The following is a 24,451-nucleotide window of genomic DNA, read 5'->3' as shown; positions in this document are numbered from 1 at the left end:
AATGTATTTAGTAAAACTTAACAAATTTGTTTGTTCAAGTTTCTCTGGAAAATGTGAAGTTCTAAAAATTGTGCTTAAAGAATTTCTCACTGAAAGACAGTTAGTTTATTTTGTCTAARTTTCATCATCTTTGTAATTTTCTTGTTTATACAGCAATACTGTATGTGGCTAGTGTTGTGAAAAATACATGAGATGCAGCAAATACTTGGTTTATGTAAATTGGTTTTATTTCATAAAGTGATATCTTTTTATTGTTGACTTTAGTGGATTTAAACCAGTTTTCAGTATCTGAAGAGAATCTGGTGGAGACTTGCAGTCAAGTAGTCTGTGTAAAGTGAGAAGAACAAAGGAACTGCTGATGAAAGTTCTTTCTAGATTTTTTTTTCCTTTTTCCATTTGAAAATAATTTAGAATGTTAGGAGAATCATAATATTGCTGCCTTTAATCATAAAAAATTTTATACTGTGCCATCTGATGTATTGTGTGGACATGGGTGAGTGACATTTTAAAAAAAATCACTTTGCTATGAATCCATTATCATTTCTTGGGAAAAAAGTTGATTCGTTGAACCTTGAATGATATCATAGCACATGTGGTAAACAGCTAGATTTGGATGATGTGTTTCTTTGTGCCGTCACTCATGGCTGTATTACTGTATATAAACACTTAAAAGAAAAGCCCAAGAAAATTCACAAAAGATGAGATTAGAATACAACTATTGTTCTCTAGCTTAAGATCATAAAAGGAAGGAAATTCATATTTAAGGATCCAAACCTCAAATATCTGGGCCCAATTCTATGCCAGCCTTAATTTTACATAACTATACCCTGTTATGAGTAGACATTGGTGGTTTGATCCTGACAGATGAGTTACATTGCTCTTAGCAGCTAAAACCAGAACAATAATTTTATTTTAATACTTGCCTTTGGCGAATAGACTTTTTGGAACAGTTCTAATTGTTTTCTTTATGTTTTCTTGCCAATTTAAATAAAACAAGTTCCTAATAAATAGTAGTTTTTTCAAAAGTTATCCTTAACACTCTGCAATGCAACATTCCGTTAGAATGGAAACAGGAAATTGTGAAGTGAAACCAGTGTCATGCTTGGATTTGAGGAATGTTTAAAAATTCTAGATATTTTATAATGGCTATAATTTTGCAGATATTTATTAAAAAGGAAAAAATACGAACCACTTAATTGATGAAGTAGTTAATAGTTAAGAGTAAAGAAAGTATTACAGAGTTCTTAAAGTATCTGTCATTAGCTGAATTTCTGTCTTAGAGCTCAGTTCTCCCTCCCTCCCCCCTCCCTTTAGAAACTGTAAGGAGGGTAGCAGAAAGAGTGTGCTTTATCTATGCCAGATTGTCAATGCAAAATGCAGAAGAGAACTGGCAACGACATCAAGTATATCTTGAAATTTCAGCCTAAGGACATTGCTTCAATGATTCTGAAGGGAAGGATCAACAATTCTTTATCAATCTCCAGTCAAGTCAGGGAAAGATCTTTACCGCTTTAAAAAACGGGGATGACCTGTCAGACAGTCAAACAGTGGAATCTAATAACTGATAAGATGAAGCTGACTTCAGAGAAAGATGACTGCAGTTTTTTTCAGTAGTATTTTGATTCTTTAAATGAAAGGAAGAAACCCCAACAGAATGGCCAAGTCAGTTGCCTCTTTTCTGTCTTTATTTGAGATGTAGTAGGATGCAGTGGAAAAGAGCTGGAGGTGAAGAGATATAAGGCTAAAATGTAGKTTTTTTGCAACAGATGGAGCTCTAGCCAGTTTTGAATTGTAGTTTAAATATTTCTCAGATAGAAATTACTGAAGGTAGGGTAAATTCACATTCCAGATAAACTAGTCTCTTGGCTGTTGCAGTGAAATGAAAAGATCCCTGACCCACAGTCTGAAAAATTATAGCCCATGAGACAATAGAGCRTTAAAGTGTTCAGTAATAAATCTTTTGCTCTTCAGTATAATTGAACATATCACTAAAAAAGATTTACACATGAAAAAGAAAAGTCTGGAGACAGAGGGAGAACAAGAAAACTGCTTTGTGAATATGAATGGTAGTGCTATGTAGAACAGCTGTGTAGGATGATAGTACTATGGTAGACCCACAGTGCAGTTTAACCATCAAGATATTGCTTCATAGAATTGCTGAATGTAGGAGTTTCACAGCTGAGGATTTGGGAGACCTCTCTCCACTATAATTTTCCACTAATTGCTCAGTGAAGCATTGGTTGGGATTGTCTCTTAGCAAAGGGAAACCACCCTCTTTCCCAAGTCAGCACTCATCCTTGGATTCCTCAAATACTGCCTGACATACGTATGTGACCTTTTCAAATTCCTATCTGTCCAGGAGACTGTAAGCTCCTGGACTTTCTGCAACACACTCTCCTATTCATATTAGAGTATTCTCTTCTCTCTTGTCATGACAGACCTGCTTAGCACAGTATCTTTTTCTAGCTGCTCTATTTGTTTCTGTTTTGGCATAGTTGTCTGAAAGATCCTGTAAACTGCTTTCACTACAGAGTGTCTACTTTTAGGAATCCTTAGAAAAGACCAAGAAACCATCTTGTAAGTCCTTAGGTAAGATACAGAAAAGCACTGTATCTACACTGGCCCTGGATTAGAACAGGAAGATCTACAGGTACTTCAATAAGATACATCACTGCATGATTTTTTTCTGTGGTGTGCTATGGGAGAACTTTTCAACTTCAATCCACTATAAAAAATATTTTAATCTCAACTAACTAAAGTACTTCCATGACTTTTGTTCCAGCTAGTAGCAAGGCRTGAATCCAATTCTAGGTGATGATCTTTTCCAGCTGTTGGCATGAATGTAACTCTCATTTTAGAAAGAGCAGAAAAAGCTGGGCATGGACTGCAGTGGAAGGGCATTTCAAGAGTAGTTTTTTGCCTTAAGAAGTCAGCGGCATGCTTCACCAAGTCTCTTGTGTAGATGTGGAGGTATGGGGACAGCGAATGCCAGTTGAATAGCTGCAGAATTCCCACGCRTCTTTTTGCACATCTGGTATGACTTCTTCAATAGTAGAGACACCCTCTTTGACCTTTGTTAAGACTTACTGTGTCAGTTTTTAACCAGGACATACGATGAAAGAGGTGCTTCCCAATGCATAAGCTTGTTGCTGTCTATTGCTGTTACAGCTCAATGGCTATTTGTTTTTTGGCAAGTCCTCTATTGGTGCCAGGGGGGTTGATGTAAGTATTTCAGTGACTGCTTCAAAGCTAAGGGTTGAAAAATGTTGATTTCCCAGAAATAGCATCTGGTTCTGTGAGAGAAAGTGTGAGATTTGCCCTGCTTCTGTCCGGAAAGCCTATTAGGCAAGCTGTGGTCATCTAGAGAAAAGATCCATGAACAGGGACACAACAGAAGAATGTGTGTCATACAGATAATTTGGAGATTGACCTTTAAAAGAAAAAAAATGTAGATAGCAGTTTACTTTATTCCTTTCCCAAATGTGGAGTCGTTGGATCCACAGTTGTTTGATGGATGTAGGCCATTCTCAACCACCCTGGCTCAAGAAGTAAGATGTGAGAAAACCTGGCAGCAGAAAATTTCCTTGTGTGCTTAGCACTATGTAATTACATGCTAGTGGTATGATTTGGCCAACTGAGGCAAAATGACATGGCCAGCAAAGTTTACAGACAGTAATGTCTCTATATTTCCACTTGTTTGGAAATGTGTGCAAACTTTGTGGCATATCTGAGGAGAAAGGGAAGGATTGCATTAGGAATAGATTGACAGCCATGATCTGACTACAGGCTGTTTATGGCTATGTCCATACTACAAAATAAGCAGTGTTAGAGCTTGTGTTTTATTTCAGCCTATAACCCTATTGGGCTGGGAAAGCAAATCAATCACCTAAACACTCATCAAAACCTTTTATCCAAGTTTATATATGATCAGAGTCAGATTTAACTCTGGAATGATGTAGTTTTCCTGTTCTCCTATTTAGTACTTGACACACCTGTGTTGCTATAGACAGAAAAGGCACTGGCATTTAAATTCTTCTGAACAAGGACAATCTTTGTTCTTCCACTCCTGGATTCACAAGTTATTCTGTATTTTAACAGCTTTGATTCCCTAGTTCATTTCCCTGGAATCCCTATCCCTAGCAGGATACAAAACATAAAGACATGGAAAAGGGTGTGGAGATCTTTTCTCCGAGGAGACTTGGGTGCTGTATTTTTTGAGGAGGAAATTCAAGAAATCTGTAATGTTAGGATGGAGCTTTAATAGTCAGAATTATAGTTAAATGCTTCCCCCCCCCCCTTATCACTTAACCTAGAACAATGGTGATTTTGTATCTGAAGATGATTCTCAGGCTATTGATGAACTCCACTCAGTGACKGCCTAATTTTTCTTTAAGTCAAACCCATTAGCATTCTGTGGTTCAATTGTTTACCTAAATGTTAGCAGCTGAAATAATGATCCCTCAAGTCGTTATTGCTACAAATTCTACAACTATTCCTATCAGTTTTAGCAGAAGGAAAATTCTCCGTACCTTAGAACACAATGGTAATTTTCAGAACAAAAAAAAMCATACTATGGTTCTTCAGAATGTAAAACAATCCTTTAGATTAAATTGCTTAAGTTTGAGAGTTTCGTCTAAACCACCACACTCTTTTTCACCAATTAAATTCCTTCCTTTGTGATCTAAGATATTATGATCTGACTGTTAAATCCTCTGTCAGGTTTAGAATGAATACAGTCTTTCTGAATCAGGTATTTGCTCATTTCTTTGGATGTAACGAAGTTTAGGAACTTCTGCGTCTGTTATTATTCAAGTTGATGCTGGTCCACATCCATTAAATATTTCTCTGCCAAAGCCCCTTCCCAGACATCTGGATTTGGACACTTGCATGGAATGTGCAGCCTGTTGAATAGTCAGGGAACAAATGGCAGCTGTGGTTGTTGRGGTTTGCAGATTTCTCGTCCTTTCCCTCCTTCACTTGCTCACGTAAAGAGACGTTTTGGATGGAAGAATTGTCCAGGAAAGCATTCAGACCTCCTTRCTTTTCCTTTTCACTGCTTCTGTTGCTGCCTGGATGGGAGCAAACATGATCCCAGGTTACACAAGAATAAATGCTTTATTCTTCCTTTTYCCTCATGTGCCTGTCCTTTTCCCACTTTTCTAAACTTCAAGACTATATTCTACCAGTTGATGGCAGAAGGCAAAAAGGGAGTACATGTCCCTATCTCCTGAAACTGTCAGTCTTTCTGCAAACTTTTTTTTTTGTAGGTAGCACTAACTATAAATATTATAATGATCAGTGGATCAGTGTTTGATTTCCTTCTTGCTGTCCAAGTTCATGGTTCTTTATATGTGCAACAGACCAAAAAGGTGAGGTTTTCAAAAGCATCCAAGTAGGAGGTGACTAGTGAGAGGTCTGCTATTAAGAAGAGTACACTGCTGTCCATATTGCTATTGTTRAAATAGCATTCAACCAATAGTACCAGCTTGGGTACTGTTATCRGTGTATTCATTTTATATTGCATTTTACTAATATCATTGCACTTGTAGCAGTGTAGAAAGATGTGGCTTCGTATTCAGCAAGCTGTTGAAAAWTTGAAAGAATCTGAAATGAGTTGGGCTTTTCTTTGTAGTCCTGTAGCTCTCCTGCTAGAGGTACATAAACTGATTTAAATGTTAGACTACCAAAACGGTCTAGGTGGGCAATCATATGCCACCATAGTCTTCCGTAATTATTCTTGTTCTGCCAGTTTTTAAGACCAAGAACATTTTGAGTGGGATTTAAACTTCTAGGGAGGGCAGGGAAAGCATAGGTTTTCTGTCCTCCTGCTTTATACATTTGAAAACCAAGGTTTTCTTAGTATGTGAGAAGAATACAGATCACAGTGGATAGGAACCCCCTTTGCCTTTGGAAACCCTAGTCTGRTGGATAATCATATGGCTCACTCACTTGAGTTGATTTTACTTTCTTTATGGCACCTAGTGTTGAATCATACCTGTAATGTATTGTACCTGTAATTTGAAGACAGATTTTATAGCAGTTTAAGGTTGCTTTGTTTGCTCACTTAGTGTATTTTGTTTTAAATTGTGTAGATTTTTGAAAAGGAAAATCTAATCAGATTGATGGAGAAATACATTCTTTGTCTGAAAAGTCTTATGCTTCAGTACAAAAATTGATGTGAAAATCTGTATGCCTGCCTTAGTAATTCTCACCAGCAACCTCTCCTGCTTCTAAGCACAGCTTTGTCAATAGCAGATAAAATGTCCAAGCTTTGTAACCATGAAATTAAGTTWATATTGGAAGGAAGTGTGTCAGTAGCCAGGATCATCTCTCTAACAAGGGTCATCCACTCTTAACAACATGTTCACTGTTAGTGTGTGGATTTTAACCTGGCTGTGCTGCAGTATATGGATAGCAGCAGCTAGATAGCATTAGACTTAGTTGACTGCATCACTGACATCTACTGTAGTTGCTGGACTGCCCACGCTTGCTTTCTGTAGTGTCTGTAAGCTACTTATATGTAAAATACAACGTGTGGCTTTTTACAGATGACTGTAATGGAAGCAGTGTACATTCATACTTAATCTGTTATTTGACTGAGGTGTAGTGACACTGRAGGAGCGTTGGCTAACTACTAGTGATAGTTGACTATAGGTAAAATGCATTAATTTTGCATAATTGCTCTTCCGGATATCACAATGTTTGGCAGAGATTAACGTAGTCGTGCTTCTTAACTTTTAAAGTTGCAACTGTGGTTTGCAAGTGGGTATTTTTTTTTAAGAAAGTGTAAGGCAAGGATTTAGATTAATTGACTGGTCATACCAGCAAAATTACTGCAGGACTGGGTGATCTCCAGAGYAGAATTCTGCTTTAAATAAATCCAAAATCTTTCTCTGTCATGACTAAATCAGAATTATACTTCTAAATGTTCATGCTCTCTGTGTTGTCATGACTAAWAGCTGTCCCTCAGCCACCCAGAGCCAAAAAAACCTTCAACACTACAAAGCAAGAAGAAAACTTTGAAATAAATCTAGCAATTATTAAGAATTAAGCTTGTTAAATATGGTATAATGGATACCTTACCTGTGATTGAAAACTTTTTTTTTTCCTTTAAATTTGCAGGGGAAAAGAAGTGGGGTCTTTTTGAAGGTTGGGATTTTCTTCTATTCTCCTGCCGTCTTCACAGTTTTATAGGCATAGCTGTGTCAGTCAAACTTTGTGGGGAGAGCAAGGAGATGATTTTGCACAACTGCAGCTATGCTGATAAAAACCTGCTGTATGTTTTAGCTGTGATAATAGAAGCTCTTTCATGTTATGTTGATTCCCCAGCACAAATACTTTCAKAAAACATAGCTATTTGTTATGCAAAAGCACTCTAAGAACCATAGATGTCCGTAGATGTAAAGATCTGTGTGGAAAATAAAACCAAAACACTGTGCAGATCTCCTCAGCTCGCTCTTATTAGATAATTTGACTTACTAATGCTAGAATGAAAAATTTGTTAAATATTGGCCAGCATACTTTTAAGTTGGCAAGAAGTGTAACATTTTAATTTCTAATTGTACTGATTCTTGAAAGGTAACAGTTGAAATAACACTAAATTTGAAGTAGATAAAGATTGTAATTACAATAATGATTTTAGATTTAAATATTTCTTAAGCTAATAGGGACCAATAAAAATGGAATATTAGAGAGAATCTGAATCGAATCTGAATTTTATAATTCTAAGGAAGTCTAATAGAAATCCACAGGGAGGTGAAGGGGAGAGGGATTTCTGACTCTTAGACTCATGTAAAGGTTGTCTCTTCAAGCATTAATTTTCAACCCACAAATGTTGGAGTCCTAGTTGGAGCACACTGATCCCACTAGCCTTATTACTCTGGTCTGGCAGTGCTTTCTGGCATAAATTGAGGGCTTTAAATAGTGTGCATCCTGGATGTCTGACCAGGATTTTTAAATCCTTAATTAGAGATAAAGTAGTATTTCAGACCRAAACAAACTACATGCAGTGAACCTTAATGAGTCTGCTTAAAACCACAAATCAAAGAAACTGAAGAATCAAAGTTGAAGTATTTGAAATCCATCCTTAGCTGATTATACTGTGTCTACTGAATAGCATATTCTGTGTATAAGAATATACTTACTGTTTGAGAGATTTATTATTTGAAAAAAATCTCCAAAATAGGGCAGAAGCACATTGGTAGAGTGGAGTGGAGTTTCTCCTGCCTTTGCTCATTCTGTTCTGCAGCTAAATGGAAGATTTCAGTTATGAATACTGTTTATTTTAAGTTGTGAAAGTGCCAAATCAGTGTAATTGTTATGTCCTCACTGGTGTTTCTACTGATTCTCATCAGCATCAGTGACAGCAGGCTTAAGATGCACCCTTGGAAAATAATTTTAGCTTTCATGGGTCTGTCATGTGAAAATCACCCTTTTTAAATGACAGAGCATTGCTCTCCTGCTTCTTCCTCTGACTTGCCTGAGTTTAATTGGGTCCCTTGCTCTTCTTGGTTGTCCTTTTCCCCACAAAGTATTCAGCTCAGCTTTTTAAAGAGCCTTCTTTGTAGCAGGACCTTTAGGCTATGAGGACCTTTAAGTTAACAGAAGTGGCTGCCCAGTCAGGGAGTTCTAGTTTGCTTGCACTGGGTCATCTGTTCCCAGCTTGAAATGCCAGGCTGACTGGTTCAAGAGTTAGCAAAAATGTAGTCAACATTACAGAACTGACCTTTGAAGGTTTTAATGTTACATCATTTAAAGCCAAAGTGTAGGGAGAGAAAAGGGGCAAAAATAATGAGATGAATACTGCTCTGTTCTATACATATAAATTCATTTTGTTGAAAACAGTGAAGTTTTAGATGATTTCTACTGAAAACAGATTTAGGATCATRGATTCTAAGTTGCATTGGTAAAACCTCATATTTAACCACGAAGATTTTCCAGACAGCTGTATCTTAGGACTTTTGGAAGGTTTAAGAAGGTGTATTTATCACTTGTCCTTCAGTGATGCCTGGAGGCCCATATCAGGATCAGAATGTGGTCCTGTGTATTCTRTTTTTCAAAATAAATGTTTTTGTTGCTCTCTTTGCTTTAAAAGTGAAACAAAAAACAATGCCAACAATCCTAAAATTGGGGGAAATTGTGTGAGCTATTGTGTGAAAAGGAAAAACAGTAAGGAAGCATAGGTTGAATTCAGACTTTTGAGAGATTATTATAAATGTTGAGAGAAATATTATTTAAAGAAACAGCTCTACTGTGCCCTTTAAAATCAGTAGGCGTCTATTTTAATTCCCATATAAGTAGTAACTGGCTGCTCTCTGTATATATACTTAAATGTTGCTTGCTGTATAAGACCTTGTTTGCTTAATTTCAGCCTAACTGAATTTTTATGACTGTGCTATAAACCTCTTGAAAATAGTGGCTTAAATGGAAATGCTGACACAACATTAATTACACTGGCTCCAGTGTGATACTGTGATTAAAGTTTATTTACTTTGTGTGTGCATGTCAGTGCGTGTGTAATTTCATTGTTGAAAAACTAACGGAAAACTAATGTGGCAATGGAGAATGTGATTCTGTGCCTGATATTTTATTTTTTAGCAGCAAAGAACAGTTTTAATGCTAGTTTACAATACCAGAGAACTTATTTTTAATTGAGGTATAGTTTAGGTATTTAATGCTTTAGAAATGTCTGTGAAACTGAACAAGTTTCTCACTTTAAAGCTGTTTACTGTTCTTCTAGAAGTTTTTATATGGCTGTTTGGGTGGTGAGGTTAGAGGTATATTCCATTTAAATTAGACAGTGATGAAAATGTTTGCATTTCCATGTGACATATGCTCTTTCCTACCTAGTGCTCTAACGAGATGTTACATTATCTTTCTTCTTTTCTTTTTTTCTTTTTTTTCAGATGATAGAAAAAATTCATGTCTAAAAACAAGGGGATACACTCCAAAATTAACTTCCATTGCACTATTGAATATGAAGTAACAGCTACAGAACTCTGTATTGTAAATAGTATAAAATATTTTATGTATATAAATGTAATTTCTTAAATACAAGCTGCAATCTCTTTGCAAGCTTTAACACCTAATATTTATATTTAAAGTGTTTCCTGAAGACATGCGTTGAAGAACTCTGATCTGTCTGCTTTTATATCTCTACTTCACTGGCAGCATTTTGTCTTGCTAACATACTKTTAATCTTCATTACTATGAGAAACAGGCCTTAATTAAAAACTGAGGTCAGACCATCTCTAAACTTAGACACATTTCAAATCTCTCTCTTGGCTATGAAGTTCTCAGTCCATCTCTTGAGCATAATGTTGCCAAGTCTTTGATCTTACTGTGAATATTATGATATTTACTATTGTACATAAATCTTAATTCTAGAACCTACAGCCCTAAGAACTATTTAAAAAATATGTTCCTACAGTTATAGAAAATTACTTGAAAACATGGATTAATTATGTTCTAAAGAGGCAGAAATGGAAAAGCCAAATGCAAAGAACTGCAGATTTGTTGGCTTTTAGATACTGCTTGAATTTTAAGCCAATCCTTGATCAACAGCATCTCATGTGTCTTTTGAGGGCAGAAACAGAAAAAAATATGAAGAGCAATTGTGATYGGCTAACTGGTCTGGAGATTTGGATTAGGTGATTGCATACCTTCCTTTTTTTCTTCTTATTGAATATGTGTTATTTTAATGACAGAACTGTCAGAGCATAAGTCTGCAGAGCAGGAGACTGAGYTCAGTTACTTAATATGCACTTCCAGGATAGTGCTTTACCCACCAGGTACTAATTTATTTGAGTAGGAGCATTAACGAATCTATGCATTGCATCTAGTTCACTGGCAGATGAGCAGAGCAAAGATCTGTCCAGAAGAGTGAGAGAGGGAGTGTGTCTCCAGCCTCGTGATTAGGACACTGAGCTGCGAGTGGAGAGGCCTTGGTTGCAGCCTCTGTTTCTTGCACTGTTTATACCTCTCACATTAGGCAAGGACTAGATAAAAAACATGACATAGTCTGCAGAGCAGAACCAAGGTGTCCTGCTTCCTGAGCCAATGTTGTGAGTAGCAGATTGTAACACCAAGTGTAGATATACCTGTTTGATACTTCTGTGCTAACTTTGCTGCCCGTGCTTTTCAGTAAGGAGCGTTTAGACCACATTTGCTAGTTGTTGTTTGCTTTGTTCTTGGATCAGTTAGGTAAAGTGAGGCACTTGGTTTCTGAGTCACTTTTTCTGCGCTCATACATGCATCAACTTGAAGGTTAGTCAGGAAAGGTGTCTAATAGATTGTAGATATGGTGGCGGTAAATGGTCCTGGATGGTGTCTCTTGGTGTGCTTTCTTTGACATCAGTACCTATGTTCTACCTCATCTTAGATACCAAAGTAATCACTCTGAATCGTACCATAAACACCTTTCTAAGAGCCTCCTGGCATCCAGGCAAACTTGATTCTTAGGAAGAGAATTCTAGCGTCTGCTAGAGTTGATCCTGATCTGTCTGATAGACTATGATAGCWATGAAGCTGCAGGATGGTACATCTTGGGGTGTGAAAGTGGAAAGAGAGACAAGTTGGGCAAGCTTAGAAAACTGAGGAAAAAACGAGAGTTATTTCTTTGTGTGGAATGCCCTTCTTTAGTTTGCTAAGTGAGGGCATTCAGCGTACGTTTCTCCAGTCCATGAAATTTACATTTGACTGTTTGCTTTCACTGGAAGAGAGTGCAAAGTAGGCAAATAGTTTCAAAGTGTGTGGTCTTTATGATTTATATTACTGCTCAGAACTACCACTGACCAGATTTCTTGGTCTTGTTCCCATTTGTTACAGTGTAATTAAAGATTAAGTTGTTACTAAAGGATTGTGTTCTTCCCTTGAAAGACAGAAGAATGTATGTGCTTCGTGATACYGTGGTACAGCTGACGTTTAATTCAATCACAGAAAAGGTGGGACAAGTTTGTCCCCATCTGAAAGGAATCTGAAGCAAAAGTGAAGATCTCCTACTCTGTGACATATTTGGGAGTTGGAGTTTGATAGTGTTGGAGAAAAAGAAAGGAAAATCAGCACATGCTGTAGATGCATTTGGCTGGCGGGAGAACAGTGCCAGTGCATAAGTCGGGCAAACCCTGAGTACATCAACTCCCTGTTAATGACAGCCTTTATATTGAGACTAGAGAACAGTTGCTCTTCAATGAACTTTTCTTTGGATCAAATATGTTGGAAACTTCAAAGTGTAAATGAAGGTGAATTATGCAATAAATTGAAAGTAACACTGTAATTTTTTTTATGGTTCCAATTCTACAAGAGACCAACTTTTCTCTGTGAGCACACTGACTAATACCAGTAAAGTTCTTCAGGCAGATAATTGGATACCCATGTACGCTCACATGGAGTTTGGTTGTTCAGTGATTCTATAAATGCATGAAGGGACTACTGGAAAGGGGAAGGTGGAGGGGAGAAGAAGAGACATATGAAAATGAATCTCCTTTTAAGCGTCAGTAACATGTTTTTAAAGCTTGCTTTGAAAAGATGATATTAGCTTTTTCTTTTTTTTATGTATATAGACTTCTCAAGTAGATGTCTTTGTTCTGCACTGTGCCCAGCTGGTCTGAAGGAACCAAGCAGCATTCAGCCAAAGCTGGTTGCTTCCAGTCTTGGGGAGGAGCTTAAAGGATTGTTCTCACTTAGTATCATCTGTGAGCGCTGCCAGTTATGCTGACATAAGCATGTACAGTACAGAAATATTTTGTAAAAGGATACCATCTTTCTAAAATCTTAAGCAAGCTGCTTCATGATGCCAGTTGGAGCAATCAGCCTGTTGCTCAGTAAAACCAACAAGAGTTAGAAGGCACTCAAAAGTTACTACCCTTCAGGCCCTGCTCCAGAACACAGTAATATGTAGTGGCTCTCTGCAAGTTCTCAGCTGATCCCCTCATACTCCATCACTGGAGTGGTGCAGTATGCGTCCTGCAGGCTGGAGAGATAGGAAGAGAAGAATCTCATGAAATTCAACACGAGGAATTACAAAGTCCTGCGCATAGTGGGAAATAACCCCATGCAGCACTACAGCCTGGGGGCTGACTGGCTGAAAGCAGCTTAGCAGAGAAGAACCTGGTGGTCCTGGTGGAAAACAAATTGAACATGAGCCAGCAACATGCCCTGTGGCAAAAGAAGGCCAACAGTATTGTGGACTGCATTAGAAACAATGTTATGAGCAAGTTGAAGGTACTCGGGGCTGATGAGACCACACCTGGAGTGCTGGGTCTAGTTCTGGGCTCCTCAGTACACAAAAGACATGGAACTGCAGGAGTGAATCTAGCAAAGAGCGGCAAAGATCACCTTTCACATGTGAAGAGACTGAGGGAGCTGGGACTGTTCAGCCTGGAGAAAAGGTGGCTCAGGGGGATCATATCAATGTGTATAAATATCTAAAGGTAGAGTGTAAAGAAGATGGAGCCAGACTTCTCTTAGTGGTATCCAATGAAAGGTCAAGAGCCAATGGACACAAATTGGAATACAGGAGATTCCACTTAAGCATAAGAATAAACCTTTTTACTGCAAGGGTGGTCAAACATTGAACAGGTTGCCTAGAAAGGTTGTGGAGTCTCCATCCTTGGAGATATTCAAAACCAAACTGGACATATCCCGGAGCAACCTGCTGTAGCTATACCCTGTTTTGAGCAGGCGGGGTAGACTAGATGATTTCCAGAAGCCCCTTCAAACCTCAGTATTTTGTGATTGTTAATGCAACTGTGCAGTGCATTAATTTTTCTTCTCTAGGAGTAGCTAGAGAAGGGAATTTGCTGCTTATTCCCCAAACAGCAACATCTGCCATATTTTTTTTCCCTTTTCCTCACTTCCAGAACCTGTGATATCCCTTGGGAGAACATGCCTATGAGTTATGTAAGAACGGAAAGAATCACCAAGCAGATGTTATGGTTGCTTTGATTTCTGTGTTTCAGTAGGGATGTGATTCCAATATTGGAAATGGACAAGGACTTTTGGRCATTTTATTGTAATGGGCATGTCTTTGGACATGGAGCTCTCATATTTTGTGATTTTGTTTGAAGCATCAACATGCATGTGAAACATTTGCAAAGGTATTTACATATGAGCAATGATTGTCATCACATTTATTGCCTTAAAATTCATAAAGTGGGCACTAAATACAAGAGATTGATATAACCTTTCATTTAAACCATTAAAACTGAAAAATTTTGGAAGATTATTGATGTAACGCAGCACAACCTCTGTCTAGTTTGGTCTCGGATTATCTCAGTAAGTCTTCTTTTGTTCTGACAATGAACTATGGTTAAATTTGTCCTGTGTCTTGACCATGTAGTCTATATAGCATGATTGAGGAATAATTTTAAACTATTCAGAACATTTTTGTAGATGGATAGAGTTTATTTTCTAGGTGTTTGAGGAGGTCAGAATGGTTTTGGCACACGAAGTGTCTCAGGTATTCACAGTGTTCTAGGATCAGATCCAGAAAACTGCTGGGTCTTAATGAGGTTCTGCAACATCCATTAGTCAGTGGGAGATGTTGATGCATGTACACYGAATCTTGAGATCTAGCTTTGAACATGTGTATGTTAATGTAATGTACTATATGTCTTTCAGTGTGAATTTACAGATGACCTTAGAAACCCCTAAGCCTCTCAGACCATGCTGAAAAACTGTGCCTTTGGATGCTACAGAGTCTGTCTCTGCTTTTTCTATGAGTAAGATGTGAAGTAATTTTTTGTAYAGTTTTCATCAATTTTTATGTTTCTTGTCTTCACCGACTATATGCATTAGTGCTCAGGATACCACATGCAAGTAGTAGTTTAAGTCATGCTCATACTGGCCATATCGGAAAACCTAATTCTTCAGAGAAATAGGAAGGGAGAAAAGACTTTTGCCTTGTATGTGTAGTGCCTTTTATTGCACTAATGTGAAATKATTTGATGTGATGGATAGCAGTTTATGAAAACAAAATCTCGTTAAAGTCTGTCTGCACTTTGCCCTGACTCTCCTTTGTATAATCAGATTGTGAAGCTTTCTGTGACCAGACAGTAACCTGTGGTAACCTGTAGTGTGTGTACATTTATGGATGATGAATAAACCATTGTTATCACCCTTAAATGTTGGCGTCAATACTGTGCTAATAGCATTTACAAGTTTATGCTTTATCAGCACCAATGACTAGCAAATAATCAGCTGTTTTGTGATGGAAAGCCTAGAATAGCAGCCAAAGACGTTTGAGCTAAGCTTCATGGAAAAAGACACTGCTGCATTTATTATGATACCATTTTTGTTGTGTAAGGATGACATGATTGTTGTTTTAGCTTTTTAGACATACAGTGCAATTAAGAATAATCAGTTTTCCCACACATTCCACAAAGCAACTGAAGCACAAAGTCTAGTAACTGGGGCCTTAAATTTTGAGGGACTTCCGCTGCTCTGTTGGCAGCCCACGGGTACAGATGCATATTTCATAGTGCTATGCAGCTATTGTGTRAATGCAGTCTTCGTGCAGAGAAGTGAGTCTTGAAATCAGTTGTGGATAAAGAGCGAACTGTTTAAGATTAGCCCATAATGCCAGTTAAAATGTATTTTGGAGTATGGGAGAAGAGGATCTGTATATATGTACTTCTGGCTATCCTGTGGGGTTTGCAATCTGTAACAGACATCCAGACTAGAAATTTAAAAGAATGTGTAAAAGAATTTGTAATCAGTGTTTACTGGAAGCAGTAGGTGGTCATACAAAAAGAAATTGTGTTGTGTTACAGAAGCACACAGATACATGTCGCATTTTACCTCTTTATTTGTGTGAAATGTGCGTGGCTGGTTTGAGAATTCGGAGCACCAGCACAGACAGACTGGATTTGGACAGAGGGATTAAGGAAATATATTTTGCCTGTAGCTAAAGGTAGTAAGTTTATACTGTCAGTTTTAGTTCAGATTGTTGTTGAAATTTTTGTTCTGAAAAAGAAATGTCTTAAATATTCTTAGGTCAGGCTCCATCATGTTTGTTTTAGACAGAAATTTGCATGAACAAATGTATCTAAAAAGTTTATTATCTCTGCTGTCACATACAACTTTCTTCTCTATGTTCTTTTCCCCAATTTTTTCCTGTGCTTATTGCTTTCCTCGGTGTGAGTATGCAGTACCTATATATTATGCATGCTTTTAGACTTTTACTGTTTTGGGGACATGTCAATGGCATTTTTTTCGCATGCTTGGAACTAAATGTTTGCTGAGTTTGATCTTCCATTGATTAAGAATTTTAGACTTAAGTGATTAATTAAATGTCTTAAAAATAAATTCTCAAACTTTGTCCTCGTCCAGTAGTATTTATCAGGAAATGATTTTTTAGAGAAACACAGAGATGGAGAACAAATGATATTTGAAATATGATGTAATTACTTGCATTTCAATGTGCATAATTTTGCACATAAAATTTTAAAGCTTTGAATATACCAGATGGTAAAGTATTCTTACTGTGGATGTAGTTCTAACTATGAAAAGTTGCGAGTCAGGATAGCATATTCCTCCTGTTTTTGGAGCAGAATAAGCCACAGTGGTGGAAAATGACTTTTGTTACTAGACCTTAATACACACAGGGCTTATACTTGTGTGCTGTTTTACCAAAATGTATAATAAAAGTTCATACCTTTAGTTCAGACCCTGATAGTTCAGGAGAAAATGGATTTCTGAGAATGGAAGATGAAATTTATTCTTTACAAGATACTAGTGTAAGGAGTAGTCGCCATCAGTGCACTTAGTGTGCTGACATTTTGCACTGAGGTCAAATAGTGAAAGAGTCTTTCAAAAACTGTTTYAACACACGTGACTGAAAAAGCTCAGCTCCACATCCTAGTGTTAGGGAGAAGTGTAGCAGGGAGAGGRATCTATATGTTATCCCATTTTAGAAGATGTCTTGACATAATGGTAAGAAGTCTTGAATCATACCAATAACAGATTTTCTTGGTTCCATCCAGTGAAATGTTCTGTTCAGCATGACATATGCCATTAAAGCCACTGTAAGGAAGTTAACAGAAAAGATGAATAGTCAAAACTGGTAAAGATAGCTCCGTTTTCTCCAAGAGATCAGTCTTGACAGCACTGAGTAAGAAAATTGCTTAATCCGTACCTGATTGGAAGATGCAGGCTATCCCTTCCATCCCCATTAGATTGCCTGCCTTATTCATGCTATTGGGTGTCATAGGGCAGACTGCCTTCATTTTTTTAAGATGTCAAATTTTGCGTATGGAATGAAACAATCAACATTGGATTGAGTGGATATTGGATGCTATGATCCCCGTATTTGAGGTGGGCCAGCTTCTATTACTCAGTGTAAAAATATTTCATAAAAAGTGGAACAGCTAYAGCACAGGGGCTAGGGAGGATTTATCTCAGAATACCCTGTAGCCTTGTGCCTGGTATATTCACTCAGGATCTGTGAGGCTTAGTTCAACTCTCTGCTCTCAATTAGGCAAAGAGAAAATCTGAATAAATAAATAACTTCTAGCAAGTAAGTATTATCCTGSTAAATCCTCCTCAGTCCCTGTGAGTGTGGGTCACATTTTCAGATAGTTTCAAGATGCATTAGGCTGTGTTTTCAGCAAGTAAGCTATTAATGAAAATAAGTATTCAACTCTAGAAAAATCAAAAGGAACACTTTCTTTTAAAGTACTGATGATTCCTCCTTGTGGATGACTTTGAGTCACTTTTATTGAACTAGAGATTTAGTCTGAATTAAAATGTTTATTTAAGGAAAGCAGTTGARCTTTATTTGACAATGTCTTCTCCTGAGAGATGTGCTCATATTTTGTACTTTAGTTACAGCTTATCACCTATCTTTGTTCTAGGCTTTTAAGACCAAGGATGGCTATATTGTGGTAGGAGCTGGAAATGATCAGCAGTTTGTTACTGTGTGCAAGGTAAGGATGTTCTAGGCTGACAATACAGCAATAGTTGTATATAGTTCTCCATTCTGTTTAGAGAAATAGTTTTTTGATTGCTTCTTAATTCACCATTTTTGGAAAATAAGTGGTGAGTAAGAGAGTTATGAACATAGTAGATTTAGGAGGTGAATGATTCTTTTGCCACTTTAATTAGTAGCCTAATGTGTAGTCCTTTGGAACCCTATTATGTGCTGATCTGTTCTCACAGGGACACCTGTTGACTTCTTGAAAAAGGAATATTACAGGACTGTGGGCCCATTTGATTATGGTGCGGAGATACAACATTGAAGAACAAAACTTCAAGAGGACTTTTAAAAGATCAAGARGATCTTTTAAAAATCCCATTATCTTCCTTCTTTTGGACTCAAGAAACCACRTTATCTGGCAATTCTGTTTTCACAGAAAATAGCTTAAAAACTGTAAAATCTTTTTGGATTTTTCACATACTCCTATTGTTTCCACACTGGAATTGCTTTTTCATGACAGTGAATATGTTTCAAATCAGAATGGGTGGCTGCAGGGAAAGAAATGTTCCTGAATAAAGTGTAGCACATGCCAAACAATAGACCTCATTGAAATATAGGTTGGCACAAGAGAAGTTGTATATATAGAATTAGCATTTTTAAAAATGAAAGTTGGGTCTTTTACCTACTATTGTATTTTTTCTCTTGGCACTTGGATATTTAGTCTAAATTAATCACAGTATAAATGACCTGGCAGTCTCAGGAAGTTGGAACAATACTTTCCTCCATTTATGTGTGTCCAACATTCAATATTTTCTTGAATTTTCACAATTARTGACTGTAAAATGTAGTAAGAACACAATGCAGTTGTGATTGTTCGATGCTATCTTATCTCTTAATGCAGTTAGGGCTACATATCTCCACCTGCCTCTCCCTGGAAGAGTCTGCTTTTTCTTGAATTGGCTCTCAATTATAAATAACAAGTTAACCTCTTCAAAATTGGCCAGCTCAGCATTGTTTTTCATAAAGGTGTACCACCACTATAGTATGGTCACTATGTTAACAAGAATGAAGACTAATAACTGAATAAATGCCCAGCTGTCACACATCTATTTATCAAAGACCTATTGTCCTGTAAAGGAAGACTGTCCAGAAAGCTCTGCGGTAAATGTTATCTTAATGCTTTATTATATGAAGAATTATGCACCAAATGCTGGTCATCTTGCCGTCCTGGTGGAAGGCATAGCTGAAGATCTGGGTGAATAGGTTCTGATACTGTGATGAGAGCTGGAGGTCACTACAAATCCTAACTAGCATTCACCTAACTGTAGGGTGCAACTGAGAGACTTACAGTGGAGTCTTGTTGCTTCTTACTCTGTAATCAAGGAGTGAATGGTACCTTGGAAAAAAAGAGTTCCTGCAATCCTTAAGGATGTTCCTACATGCTTAAAAATRGGTTCTGGAATTTTTAGAACTGAAAGTAGGAGGTATAGAACGTGGAAGAAACTCAAGGAGAGTTGAAAAAAAAACCAGAAAAATTAGTTCAAGTCTTGGTTAGAATTTTCTGTGAACCAGTTTTCATATTCGTGTTTAAAAAGAATAGTAGTTTTACCATTATCAAATTATTGTAGACATGGATTTGAGCTGCTGAATTGCCAAGAAAACTGAGTAACGTAGAAGTTAATGGAATGCTATGAACACTGTTAAAGATATGTTCTGTGTTAAGTTGAAGGTGATTTGGAATTAAAAGCAGAGAAAAGGGCAAGATTCAATAAAGTAAGAGGACTCTAATTACAGGAAGGGCCTCAACGCCCTAGTGAACCTTTCGTAAATACAGAGAACACCAATTCAAACATTGGAATTGCTATTAGGGAACCTTTTTAAGATATGTTGGTGCTAAAAATATGGAATGTAGGGAAGCTGTTGCCCTGAAGGCACAAGCTYAAGAGATATAACAGCTGGCTGAAGGTATCAACAGTTGCAAACATTCTGCTTCAGCCATATCTTTTCAGACAAGTACTTAGCAGGCAAGATAGAAAAAACTTAAGTAATTCACTGACATATTTTAAAAAACAGGAAAAACTAACTGTAACTCCTTTGGGGAACTTGGATAATTGCTAAAAACTTTGTGACACTACCGGCTGAAGCACGTTTCATAGCAATAAAGTACTACAAAAATGTGTCCTGAAGTGTAACTGCTTCAGGCTAAGTGGGAATACTGAACAAGAGCCTTCAGAAATTGTGCTTTTGTGTAAAACAAAGGCGAACACAAACAATTTTTCTAGTGTTGGGGGAAAAAATGCAGAAAGCAGAGTGTGAGTTCTTAGACATGCACTGTAAATGCCAAACTGTACTGTAACTGAGCTTGAAAGAGGGCCTAGGAAAGAAGAGCAATTTCRTTCCAAATGGTCACAGTGAAATAAAGAAAATAATATTGGCAGCATGATGCAGAAAGATGAATGGCACATTAATGAATGTCTTCTCAAACGTGCATTTGTTAGTTACAAAAAATTTATAGGARCATATATAGACATGCAGCCTTAAAACAGATGGACATTAAGTTAAAGCTGAAATCAGTAATGTTAATTAAAACAGTATAGTGAGCAACTCCATATGATCATTTTTCGTATAACTCATCAAATGGAACCATTGTTTTCTTATGAATTTCTCAGTTGTTTAAGCTTTCATAAATAAATACTTAGTATCATTTATTTTGAACAATCTTCCATGATTTTTTTAATAAAGCAGTAATTTGTAACTCCTAAAATAACAATGCTACAAAGAGGAAATAATTTTAAGGGGATACAGATATTTTTGTTAAGGTTTCAGATAAGAAAAGAAAAATTTTTAAAGCTAGATTGTGATACAGGATGGTTTTTCATATGGTAGATTATGTAAGCCTAAAGGAAAAGAAAATATGCAGTGAAGTAAGTGCCAATGGAAGATGTTATATTCGTATTTTGTGTACCTTGCAGATAGAAATCTGTAGAAAAATTATGTAATATGATCATTGTTTTAACATAACCGTATGGATACTTTGATTTTCATGCTTACTTTACACTGGGCGAGTATCTGTTTTGYTGATGGTTTTAAGATGTCAACAGCTACTCCCTTGGCAGCTTACTAAGACCATATCCTTATTCACCTTGCCAAACTGAGCAGTCACTAAAGGATAGTGGCCTTGGTCTGAATCAGTTGGGAGGGGATTAATAGAATTTAAAATTCGAGGCAAATTCAAGAGAGATTGACACCACGCTGTGTATTTTATGTTTTGTAGTAGATAGGTTTATGGATTCAAGGGGTGACTGGACAAGTTAATAAAAATGCATTGAGACTTACATAGAAACCACCTCCGGCTCAGAAAGGCCTTAATCTAAAGGTGGCTGGAGTTTGGATGAGTATTAGGGAAGTATCATATATATTGGCCCTACTGTTGTACTCTTTATAAGCATCAGCATTCAACAACTGGCTGAGATAGGGTGGTGAGCTACAGRGACTTCAGTGTTGAGCTAGTAATGTTTTTCATGTAAGCCATCTTGAAAATGGCTCTGTAAAAAATGTAACATGTTTAAAATGATTATAAAGGCTTAACATAAGCAAAATKGATTTTGAGTGACTGTTAGTGAGTAAAAATACATGAAAAATACATGACCATCTTTTTCTTTCAAAGATTCCTTTTTGCTTTTCTTAGTAGCTAATGTTATTGGGATTTCTTTTTATTAAATTTGGGAAACACAACTCATTCTGTTCATTTATATTCTGTATAAATACGTTATGGCATGAATAGATATATAGTAAATATTAATTGTCCACATGGCTAATCTGTCTCGTAAATGCCCCTACAAAACTCCCAGACTCATTCTCCACATTTAATTCCCTTTATGGTCTAGTTCAAATTGTCTTCGCGTGATGTTTAGATTTTTAACATGCCAAGTGGGAGTTACATGTAGAAGATATATTTCTCCTTTCTGGGAGGTTATACCACCACTTTTCTCTATTAATTCTTTCTGAAGAAATCATAAAGACAAACTATGACATTTCAATAGAAAAACACCTTTTCATTTTTTTGTCTTTTGACAGAAAGTGCTCAAATGGAAAAGAAATATTCTTAGACGTAGCTTTTCTCAATCTACTATAAATATCAAGTACAGTCATATTTCTTGTTCTGTGACATATAACTCAGTGTAGTGTAGTCCCCCAGATCTCTCTAACCTCACGATAATAATTCACAATCTTTGTAAAGTTCTGCAATATAATAGCAAGAGTCTTTTCTGGCTAATAGTAAAAGCYATGGACTAAGACTGGGATCTTCAGTTTAATTCCTCTCTTTTTCTGTTATTGTTACATAACATTGAATAAGTAGCATTGTATTTTCTTAACTTCCAAACCTATATTAAAATACTAATGAGAAGTAGGGTTAGAAGGCTATCTTAAATTGACGATGAATTTTCCTAGCTATATAAATGATCTCCTGCCAAGCACATCTCTTGCCTTTATTTTTTCTTAGATTCTGAATTTGCCTGAAGTTAGCAAGGATTCCAGATACAAAACGAATACACTCAGAGTCCAGAACAGGAAAGAACTTATTGAAATATTATCAACCCGGTAAGTTCATTAAAGAGGAAAAATGACATTTAGTCTGTTAATGAAAAWGGTCAACTTCACATTGTATGAAAATTTTACTTTAATCTTTTTGAGATGCTTTATTTTTTTAAAGTATTGAGATCACTTATGTGTATTGTCTTTTGCACACAGACTACAGAGTCTAGAAGAAACCAAACCTCTCTGAGTTTTCAGAGACCATTTTAACTTATCATCAGTAACTTGAGTTCTAGTGAAGCAACCAGAATTTTGTTGCTTTTCTGGAGCAGTGTAACTCCTGGAAATCAAATGCTTGCAGCATACTTTGCTTTCTCTGCAATTGGGATTTTTTAAGCTTTCACTGACAGTTGCTGTATCCAAGGGAGTACTAGTTGATGCAACTCCCCCACTACTGGTTCTGTTGGCAGTACTCTGTGCCCCAGAATTCGCCTTTTGAAATAAAAGGGCATGTGCTTACTATTCTACATGAGAATCATGTTACTAAGTACCTYATGTAAAATTATCTAACAGAAAGCTCAGGAACCTTTTATTTGAGATATTAAAATAATTTAGTTACTATCTTCATTTGATTTGAGAGAGACGTTATTGCTTTGGAATCTTCCTCTGTTTGATGAAGAAGAGAATGATAAATTTATATCACATAAAAAAAAAAGTAGCAGGACCAGCCACGTCATGTCTTGTTCTGGCTAAGAGTATGGAACTGTCAAAGAATCTATGTAAAGCTACTCAGAAGTGGCTTCAGCACCACTTCACATTTTTGGGGATGAGCAATGGAGACGTTATGTCTAAAGCTGTTAATGATTCCAGAAAAGTCATATGATTATTTTGACACTAAAGCTGCGGCATGTATGAGTCTCTGTTAACAAATGTGTGATGATCATCATTCAAACAGATTATTTGTTTACTTAGGAGCATTAAGTCAGTTGCCTCCTCACTGCATCGGAGAACCCAGTTTCAGTACTATACTCCTTCCCCTTCTGCCAACTCCACACATTTTTTTGGAGACTGAGAACTGAAATAACCTGGCATTAAAGAATGTAGAGAGTGGGTCTGCCTCTTCCTGTTTCTTTGCACTTTTTGTCTTTGCCTGACCTGTCCATTTTCAGGTATCTTGGCTCCTGCTGAAATACTGAAATCCAAGGTGAATTTGCATTTCAAATAATAGTGGTAAAACCATTCATTATAAATGTTTTGAGCTCATGTTTTGCTTCCTATTACAAATGTAATGTGATAGCATAGGTGAACCCACTCATCCTGTAATTGTTAAGCCCTTAAAAGGGAATAGTTCTGTTTTGACCTACTTTTAAGCTGTGACGTTCTTGAGACTTAGTCTTAGTTTCAAAGTTGATTCATGTAGAGTTGTTRCTTGGAGTTCATTTCATTTATGGTATCATTTATCTGACTTACATTGRCGCTCATTATAAGAGTGTTGTTTTGCCATCCACAGATCAATTACTAAACAGCTTTTTGCTTGTTGTTAATTYTGAGTGCAGATTTCCTAGGTGAAATACGTGAAGACTCTAAAGTTCAAGGAACAGTTGTTCTTTGAGTGGATYGCTAGATCTCTGATTTGTTTTTATACATGTAACTATTAGTTCATCATCTTACCTCATTGCTGTTTCAGTTACTGCTTTATATCTCCTCTCTCAGAGTTTATGTTCTGTTAGCATCATTTAAGCTGGGTTTCTGTGCAACTTTCATGCAAATGCAGATGGAACTATATACATGCTTTTGGTATAGATGCTTCCAGTAGTGTTCTGTTATGTCATATTATTGTGAATTCATCAGGCATTCAGTTTTGAAACACTGACTATAACAAACATCTTTGGCATKTTAGTGGAGGTTGAATATGTTTCCATACACATTCCATGGTAATTTTGCTTTTATTCGCTAATGCACTGTTGTCTATAAAGTTTTATGTGGTTTATTTTTGATTTA

At 36.7% G+C, this 24,451-nt stretch overlaps 1 protein-coding gene across 2 annotated transcripts in view; it reads left to right on the top strand.

Annotated features, from left to right (window-relative positions):
• Positions 1-24,451, top strand: part of SUGCT (succinyl-CoA:glutarate-CoA transferase) — a 332,460-nt gene that overhangs the window by 105,925 nt on the left and 202,084 nt on the right. For both annotated transcript variants that reach the window (XM_085320193.1, XM_085320192.1), the window contains 2 exons: positions 17,853-17,924; positions 22,419-22,516. In XM_085320193.1, coding sequence (XP_085176319.1) covers positions 17,853-17,924; positions 22,419-22,516 — 170 coding nt within the window. The remainder of the gene's footprint in view (positions 1-17,852; positions 17,925-22,418; positions 22,517-24,451) is intronic.

Source organism: Rhea americana, unplaced genomic scaffold (genome assembly GCF_003343005.1).
Source record: "Rhea americana isolate MKP2758 unplaced genomic scaffold, rheAme1 scaffold_62, whole genome shotgun sequence".
Classification (NCBI taxonomy): Eukaryota; Metazoa; Chordata; class Aves; order Rheiformes; family Rheidae; genus Rhea; species Rhea americana.
The sequence above is the reverse complement of the archived record's forward strand: the minus strand, read 5'-3'. Positions and strand labels throughout refer to the sequence as shown.